Source organism: Canis aureus, chromosome 5 (genome assembly GCF_053574225.1).
Source record: "Canis aureus isolate CA01 chromosome 5, VMU_Caureus_v.1.0, whole genome shotgun sequence".
Lineage (NCBI taxonomy): Eukaryota > Metazoa > Chordata > Mammalia > Carnivora > Canidae > Canis > Canis aureus.
In genome coordinates, this window is record NC_135615.1 from 58,275,856 (window position 1) to 58,285,893 (window position 10,038).

General features: G+C 36.1%; 1 protein-coding gene across 1 annotated transcript; it reads left to right on the forward strand.

Annotated features, from left to right (window-relative positions):
* Positions 1-4,306: 4,306 nt before the first annotated feature.
* Positions 4,307-9,378, forward strand: LOC144313465 (olfactory receptor 6C6-like). Its single transcript, XM_077896467.1, has 2 exons — positions 4,307-4,330; positions 8,221-9,378. The coding sequence occupies exons 1-2, from the start codon at positions 4,307-4,309 to the stop codon at positions 9,178-9,180; spliced, it is 984 nt and encodes a 327-aa protein (XP_077752593.1). The 3' UTR covers positions 9,181-9,378.
* Positions 9,379-10,038: the final 660 nt, after the last annotated feature.

Below are 10,038 nucleotides of genomic sequence, written 5' to 3' on the forward strand. Positions count from 1 at the left end.
TTCGATTTCTTCCTGTTCCAGTTTTGGTAGTTTGTGGCTTTCAAGGAATGGGTCATTTCTTCTAGATTGCCTAATTTATTGGCGTATAGCTGTTCATAATATGTTTTTAAAATCGTTTGTATTTCCTTGGTGTTGGTAGTGATCTCTCCTTTTCATTCATGATTTTATTAATTTGAGTCTTCACTCTCTTCTTTTAATAAGGTTGGCTAATGGTGTATCTATCTTATTAATTCTTTCAAAGAACCAACTCCTGGTTTTGTTGATCTGTTCCACAGTTCTTCTGGTCTCGATATCGTTCGGTTCTGCTCGAATCTTTATTAACTCTCTTCTTCTGCTGGGTGTAGGATCTATTTGCTGTTTTTTCTCCATCTCCTTTAGGTGCAAGGTTAGCTTTTATATTTGAGTTCTTTCCAGTTTTTGGATGGATGTTTGTATTGTGATTTGTTTCCCCCTCAGGACTGCTTTGGCTCCATCCCAAGGATTTTGAACGGTTGTATCTTCATTCTCATTAGTTTTCATCAAACTTTTTAATTCTTCCTTTATTTCCTGGTTGACCCTTTCATCTTTTAGCAGGATGGTACTTAACCTCCACGTGTTTGAAGTCCTTCCAAACTTCTTGCTGTGATTTAGTTCTAATTTCAAGGCATTATGGCCTGAAAATATGCAGGGGAATATCCCCATCCTTTGGTATCAGTTCAGACCTGATTTGTGACCCAGTATGTGGTCTATTCTGGAGAAAGCTCCATGTGCACTTGAGAAGAAAGTGTATTCCGTTGAGTTTGGATGTAAAGTTCTGTAGATATCTGTGAAATCCATCTGGTCCAGTGTTTCATTTAAAGCTCTCGTTTCTTTGGAGATGTTTGCTTAGAATACCTGTTGATTGTAGAAAGCGCTAGATTGAAGTCACCAAGTATAAATATATTATAATCTAAGTATGTCTTAACTTTGTTTATTAATTGATATATTTGGCAGCTCCCACATTCGGGGCATATACATTGAGGATTGTTAAGTCCTCTTGTTGGATAGATCCTTTAAGTATGAGATAGTGTCCCTCTTCATCTCTCACTACAGTCTTCGGGGTAAATTTTAGTTTATCTGATATAAGGATGGCTACCCCTGCTTTCTTTTGAGGACCATTTGAATGGTAAATGGTTCTCCAATCTTTTTTTTTTTTAGGTTGTAGGTGTCCTTCTGTCTAAAATGAGTCTCTTGTAGACAGCAAATAGATGGGTCCTGCTTTTTTATCCAGTCTGACACCCTGCACCTTTTGATGGGGTCATTAAGCCCGTTCACGTTCAGAGTTACTATTGAAAGATATGAGTTTAGGTCATCATGATACCTATTCAGTCCCTGTTTATGTGGATTGTTCCATTGGACTTCCTCTTAAAGAGGAATTTTAAGAGTCCCCCTTAAAATTTCTTGCAGAGCTGGTTTGGAGGTCACATATTCTTTCAGTTTCTGCCTTTCTTGGAAGCTCTTTATCTCTCCTTCTATTCTGAATGAGAGCCTTGCTGGATAAAGTATTCTTGGCTGCAGGTTCTTCTCATTTAGGACCCTGAATATATCCTGCCAGCCCTTTCTGGCCTGCCAGGTCTCTGTGGAGAGGTCTGCTATTAATCTAATCTTTCTCCCCATAAAATTTAGAGATTTCTTGTCTCTTGCTACTTTAATGATCTTCTCTTTATCTTTGTAATTTGCAACCTTCACTATTAAATGCTGAGGATTTGAGCGGTTTTTATTGATTTTGGTGCCGGGGATCTATTTCCTGGGTCTGAATGCCTGTTTCCCTTCCCATGTTAGGAAAGTTTTCAGGTATGATTTGTTCAAATACATATTCTGGACCTCTGTCCCTTTCAATGCCCTCAGGAACCCCAATTAAACGTAGATTTTTCTTCCTCCAGACTGTCATTTATTTCCCTTAATCTATCCTCATGATTTTTTAATTGTTTGTCTCTTTTTTTCTGCCATCACCTGCCATCAGGGAAATACAAATCAAAACCACAATGAGATCCCACCTCACACCAGGGAGAATGGGGAAAATTAACAAGGCAGGAAACCACATATGTTGGAGAGGATGCGGAGAAAGGGGAACCCTCTTGCACTGTTGGTGAGAATGTGAACTGGTGCAGCCACTCTGGAAAACTGTGTGGAGGTTCCTCAAAGAGTTAAAAATAGATCTGCCCTACGACCCAGGAATTGCACTGCTGGGGATTTACCCCAAAGATCCAGATGCAATGAAATGTGGGGACACCCGCACCCCAATGCTTCTAGCAGCAATGTCTACAATAGCCACACTGTGGAAGGAGCCTCAGCATCCAGCGAAAGATGAATGCATAAAGAAAATGTGGTTTATGTATACAATGGAATATTACTCAGCCTTTAGAAACAACAAATACCCACCATTTGCTTCGACGTGGATGGAATTGGAGGGTATTATGCTGAGTGAAATAAGTCAATTGGAGGAGGACAAACATTATATGGTCTCATTCATTTGAGGAATATAAAACATAGTGAAAGGGAATAAAAGGGATAGGAGAAAAAATAATGGGAGATATCAGAAAGGGAGACAGAACATGAAAGACTCCTAACTCTGGGAAAAGAACTAGGGGTGGTGGAAGGGGAGGCGGACGGGGGGTGGGGGTGACTGAGTGGCAGGCACTGAGGTGGGCACTTGGCAGGATGAGCACTGAGTGTTATTCTGTATGTTGGCAAATTGAACACCAATAAAAAATAAATTTATTTAAAAAAAAAACAAACGACAAATACCCACCACTTGCTTCGACGTGGATGGAACTGGAGGGTATTGTGCTTAGTGAAGTAAGTCAGTCAGAGAAGAACAAACATTATATGGTCTCATTTATTTGGGGAATATAAAAAATAGTAAAAGAGAATAAAGGGGAAAGGAGAACAATGAGTGGGGAAATATCAGAAAGGGAGACAGAACATGAGAGACTCCTAACTCTGGGCAACGAACAAGGGGTGATGGAAGGGGAGGTGGTGACTGAGTGATGGGCAGTAAGGGGGGCACTTGGTGGGATGATCACTGGGTGTTATGCTATATGTTAGCAAATCAAACTCCAATAAAAAAAGAAAACTAACAGCTATTTGTGGCATTACAGTTTCACAAATTCTAAACAGATTATGTGAAATTTGACAAATGTATCACTATGGAAAATGTCAGGAAGTTGTCAGAAGATTAGAGGGAATTCCTTTCTAGGTGTATCTGTAGTTCATGAATTAGAGAGAGAGAAGATAAAACCAAAACCAAAACCAAACCAAAGCAAAACAAAACAAAAACCACAGCAAACCAAATTAATATGTTAATTACATAGTTTATTTAAGAAATAAATATTGGAATTTATCTGCAAAATTTGAATACTTACATCATAATATATTGTATTCAAAATTATTAAAGAATGGTTATTTAAAACCTGATACCTGATACACTGATCAATGTTGAAAAAAGAGGAATATATTGACTGAATATGAATATGTTACAGTCAAGTATGTTATTTACTTGGAGTTCACAACCTTGTCATGAAAATGACATGTCGGGCAGCCCTGGTGGCGCAGCGGTTTAGCGCCGCCTGCAGCCCGAGGTGTGATCCTGGAGACCCGGGATCGAGTCCAACGTCGGGCGTCCTGTGTGGAGCCTGCTTCTCCCTCTGCCTGTGTCTCTGCCTCTCTCTCACTCTCTCTGAATGAATAAATAAATAAATCTTTTTAAAAAAAAAAAAAAAAAGAAAATGACATGTCATTTTCAATGTCATGAAAATGAGTGGATCCTTGAGGGAACTTTAAGAAGATGGTGAAATAGGAAGCACCCAGAATCTTGCTCCCTACCTGGGCATCGTTTGCATTGGGAGAATCTGTCTGATGGAATCAGTTTAGAACTTTAGAGTCTAATGAAGGCATGTAACTCCCAGAGGAAGGCTGAGATGATAAATTACTGTTAATTTTGGTGATTTTACATCTTAGCACAGTAGCAGTCCCCCATCCCATGACACCCAAGTGAAGAACTACATATTTAATTTTAAATTTAATATTTATCACTTTAAATTTAAATGCATATATCCACATGTGGCTAATGGCTGTCATATCAGACAATACACATCTAAGTAATCTAATTAGTAATCTAGTAAAAAAAACAGTAGGTCACATCCAAATATATTTGCTAGATTATTGACATAGAATTTAACTACAAAAAAGATCACCTTTTGGGGGGGATATATTTTGATGAACTCTGAAAAATATATAGTCATGCAACCACCACTGCAATCAAGATATAAAATATATCCATTGTAAAATGTTTTCTCATGACACTTTTATGGTCATTCACTTCTCACTATTAGCCTCTAAAACTTTTGATTAGATTTCTACCCTTATAGTTCAGTGTTTCTCTGAATTATAGAAATAGAATCATAGAGTATATAGATATTGCATTTGGCTGCTTTCACTTAGCATAATATTTCTAAGATTCAATCATTTTTAAAAATTGTTTTATTTATTCATGAGAGACAGAGACAGAGAGAGAGAGAGAGGCAGAGACACAGGCAGAGGGAGAAGCAGGCCCAATGCAGGGGGCCCGATGTGGGACTCGATCCCAGGACTCCAGGATCATGCCCCGGGCTGAAGACAGGGGCTAAATTGCTGAGCCACCCATGGATCCCCTCAATCTTTTTTTTATATCTAATTCATTGCATTATATACGTATGCTGTAATTTGTTAAACTATTTACAAGATGCTAGATTTTGGGATCATTTCTAGTTTTGGGTATTAACATAAAATGTATTTTACAGGTAAAATCAGTTTACTTGAAGGATCAAAATAATTTCATCAGACATCCATCTGAAGCCTCAACTTATTAATCTGACAAAATATTATGCTTGTTACTTGTAAATATAACTCACTATCAGGTGTCAGAGTGTAAGATGGTTTACATTAATGTCTGAAATTGCCTCTTTGCTAATTGGAAGCAAGGTAGTGTCTTGGGCTTGTATAAACCAGTTTGGGATTTTTCAGTGTTGCCCCAGGACAGTGAACTGATGATGATCCTGTTAAATAGTTCATCAATTATTCTAAGTCATTTATGATACTCCTCTGGGATACTTTTACTTCAGCTTTTATTTAAAGTGGATTACAGTGGTGTCTTTTATTGCCAGTCATTAGTACTTTTGGACCTTTGATCCCCAAAGATTAGGTTTTCTTTTCCTTTGTTTTATTTCAGTAGAACCTCTGGGTCTGTAGTAACTAGAAAGTGATAAAACTGCAGCATTTCATAAGTGTACAGGGGCCAATATGGAATTTCTCTTGGAACAGCTGCTTAGTCTTTCATCAGATGATGCCCCGAGTCTTTTTCAGTTGCCGTATTTCATTTTATTTTAAAGTATAACTACTCATTTTGAGGTTTTGAATGACAGCAATTATAACAACAAGCTTTCACAAAATGCAACTTATCTGGAATAGAAGATGGATGTCCATTAAAATTATTAATACTTGAGTTCTGAACTTCAAAGTGAGTATGAATCTGAGGGAATTTGGAAATTCTTTACAGAAGGACTGTATATACATGGTCCTTCCCACAAAAATCATTCATAGTAAGTATCCAGCTCAGAAAATAAAATATAATGATAAAAGACTAAAATCATAATTAATTATGTCAACATACATCTCTGCTATGCACACTTAAGGGAACACTCGATACAATAGGTTCAAGGAGGTAAGACAACTATAATTTTAACTTGACTACAAAATCAGAAGTTTTATCAAAGGCACAAGTCCAATTCAGGGAGTTGAATTTGAGTTCTCAATTTTTAAGGTCTATAAGTGTTTTTAATGGTACAGTCATTTGTTGGCTGTGTATTAACAGATATTGTAATCTGTTTTATTCATATACAGTTGCATTTAAATTTCATTTTTCTCTGATTCTCTGTGTGAATTAAGTATTGCCCTTGGTTAAGTGATATGGAAAAAATGCTGAGCAACTGTTCTCTCAAATGGAATAACATAGTTCTAGAACAGTCTGATAGATCCACGTGGTAACCAGAATTGTATGAGTAACTCCTAGAGCATACTTTTTCAAGTCAGAAATAGAGCAAAGTTGGGAGTTTTAAGAAGAACATAAATATACATTTTTATTAAAAAAAAGTTTGTGACCACTCAGCTAAAGACTGCGTCTTCAATTGCCATTAATAAAATTTAAGCTATTCCCTAAAATCTGTTTCAGAAAACCACATTAAGCATGGAGCATCTTAGTTTTGTTCTTCTCCCAACAAAAAAATTAAGAAACAGATAGCAATATTAATAAGACAAAAGCAAAAGAATAAAAATAACAGAGTGCTTTAATAATTTATTTCCTTTAAAAGTTTGCAGATAATGGATATAATGAAATAGACTAGAATGCTTCACATAAAATGGAATAGTATAACATGGAAATAAATAGAATTTTTATACTTAAAAAGGACAGACAGTAATGTAATGTTTGGGAGGAAACATTTTACTCTACTATTCAGATTCTTTTTGCTGTTTTAAGAATTAAATTGACATGAGACATTAACAGGAAAATATCAAATTAATAGCATATATATGGGAAGGGAGCTTTGTAAGATTATGAGAATTATGGGCAGTCAGGCATTTGAGGCTACCATTTTGAGCTACAAAGGATGTAGGGGTCTGGGACTTCAAAGACAAGGAAGAGGAAGGAAAGGAAAATGAAAAAGAGTAAGTGTTTGGGAAACAAACAAAAACAAAGTTTTGCTGGGCCACACAGAAAGAATGAACATAAAGAAGAATTTTAAGAACCAGACTTTGCTAAGGTCCTCCCTCTCGACCACATTTTAGATCTTGCCAATTCATATTAGCATACAAACAACCATAATTATTTGTGGTAATATCTCCCTTTTTGAAGCAAGTCTTTTATCTAAATTCTTTTAGACATTCGAGGAGGTAAAAAGGAAAACATTCTGAGACCTCCATTTCTTAAAAATAATCAGCTTAAATTAATCGTCATGTCAAAGAGACACATTTTGGGGTGGCAGATTTTACTTTCCTACAATAATTTCTGAAGTAATCAATAGTTTTACAAAAATATTAGGGAATATTAAAAAGCAGTGACCCAAATTATGTAGATACATTAGGAATACACCTCAAAAAGGTTAATTGAAAAAATACAGAATATTTTTATTAAAATATGTTGTTTGTTTTTGTCATGTTTTCCTTTGTTGTATTTATTATATTTCCTAAAAGACAACCAACCGTTTGAATGCCATAGCATAGCCAGTCAAGAAAGTTGATAATAATTGTGTATTCTTAGTACAGAAAAAGATTCACTTTATCTAATTAATGGAAGTCAATCCTGCTTAGTCATTGACTATCATAGGAATTATATATAACTCTAAATCCTGGTTTTGAAAATCACTTAGATACAATTTCTAAAACACAGAACAACTTTGTGTCTTTTGCTCAGGTGGAATAAAAATGATGGAAAACTACACTAAAAATGATTCGTATTCTTTTATTTAAATTATGCATGTAGAGTTGAGTCGACTCAGGAAGAATGGGTAAAAATGCATATTAGCCAAAGAAAATATTCAAGTTCAAGAGAAAAAAATTGTGAGAAATATTACAATAAAGAGAACAAATGGATAGGAAAGAATTTAGAATTATCTTTAGCATGTAATTATGTATCATTGTAAATTTCAGATGGAAAAATAATTTACAAATAGATAAATTAGAGAATATATGTCCTTTTCCACTTTAGGTAAATATATAAATATTTAGGTTAATATATATATTTAGTTAAAATATGTAATTAGTATATATATTCATTTAGGGTTCTTTTAGATTTTATTTTATTCATGAGAGACACAGAGAGAGGGGGGGGGGGCAGAGACACAGGCAGAGGGAGAAGCAGACTCCATGCAGGGAGCCCGATGTGGGACTCTATCCTGGGACCCCAGGATCACACTCTGGGCCCAAGGTGGCGCTAAACCGCTGAGGCACCCAGGCTGCACCTATTCATTTAGTTTATATGTATTTAGGTTAATTTCTATATATTCAATTTATATACATTTAGGCTTATTTATATATATTTAGGTTTTATATAGTTATATATATATGTTAATGTGTGTGTATATATAGGTTAATTTACATTACGCTACAGTATATTATATTCATGTATATGTTTGACTTTGTCCTCTTTTCTTATGTATATTTGATAAGGCTTATAAAAGAGAGATGAAAAACCATTCAACAGAAATAGAGTTTATTCTCATAAGACTGACAGATGACCCACAATTGCAAGTTGTGATTTTTGTGTTTTTATTTCTTAATTACACATTGAGCCTGATGAGGAACTTAACCATTATCCTCCTCACTCTGCTGGATCCTCACCTCAAGATGCCAATGTATTTCTTTCTCCATAATTTCTCATTTTTAGAAATCATATTCACAACGGTATGTATTCCCAGATACTTGAAAACCATAGTGACTAAAGAAAAAAACATTTCATATAATAACTGTGTGGCTCAATTATTTTTTATTCTTTTACTGGGAGTTGCAGAGTTTTACCTTCTGGCTGCTATGTCCTATGACCGCTATGTTGCCATCTGTAAACCCTTGCATTACCCAATCATTATGAACAGCAGAGTGTGCTATTGGCTTGTACTTTCTTCCTGGCTGACTGGATTCCTAATTATCTTTACCCCTTTGCTCATGGGACTCAAGCTGGATTTCTCTGCTTCCAAAGCGATTGATCACTTTATGTGTGAAACTTCCCCCATCCTGCAGATATCCTGCACAGACACACATGTCCTAGAATTGATGTCTTTCATCTTCGCTGTGGTGACACTTGTGGTCACATTGGTGTTAGTGGTTCTCTCCTACACTTGCATCATGAAGACCATTATGAAATTCCCTTCTGCACAGCAAAGGACCAAAGCTTTTTCCGCCTGTACTTCCCATATGATTGTTGTCTCCATGACATATGGGAGCTGCATCTTTATGTATATTAAGCCATCTGCCAAAGAAAGGGTGACTGTATCCAAAGATGTAGCTTTGCTGTATACCTCAATTGCCCCTTTACTAAATCCCTTCATTTATACCCTAAGGAATCAGCAGGTGAAAGAAATCTTTTGGGATATGTTACAAAAAAGGTTGTGTTTTTCAAAAAAACTGTTGTAATAATTGCTACAAATCACAACATTGCCATAAAAACAAAAAATCTTTCATTCCTTTCTTTTTTAAAAAAGATTTTATTTATTTGAGATAGAGAGCGGGAACAGAGTGGGGGCCAGAGGGAGAGGGAGAAGCAGACTCCCTGCTGAGCAAGGAGTCCCATGCTGGGCTTGATCCCAGGACTCTGGGATCATGACCTGGGCCAAAGGCAGACACTCAACGAACTGAGCCACCAGGCACCCTTATTCATTTCTTCTGATCATGTTTTTCTATTTCATTACTTATCTCATATAGGACATTCTCTTGAAGAATCCTGCAGCTCAGTCTCACCCTCACATTTTATTCTTCCTAATGAAAACACCCTGCTGGATCCCTGGGTGGCGCAGCAGTTTAGCGCCTGCCTTTGGCCCAGGGCGCGATCCTGGAGACCCGGGATCGAATCCCACGTAGGGCTCCCGGTGCATGGAGCCTGCTTCTCCCTCTGCCTATATCTCTGCCTCTCTCTCTATCTCTGTGTGACTATCATAAATAAATTAAAAAAAAAAAAAGAAAAGAAAACACCCTGCTACAATAACTAACTCTCTCAAGTCGGTAATGCAAGCTTTAAATAGCATTTTTTAAATATAAATTTATTTTTATTGGTGTTCAATTTAAATAGCATTTTATTGTATATTAGCTACTAGAAACCATGACTTTAAATAAAATATGCCTTTTATAAGTATAATTTGCTATATGTAATTTGTTAATTGATTAAACATATATTGTGTATCTCTCTTATTTCAGATGTTGCAAGGCTCTCAATCCTTATGCTCGAGAAGCTTGTCCCTAAGTAAGGAGACAAACACCTAACTCTAAGATTGATAT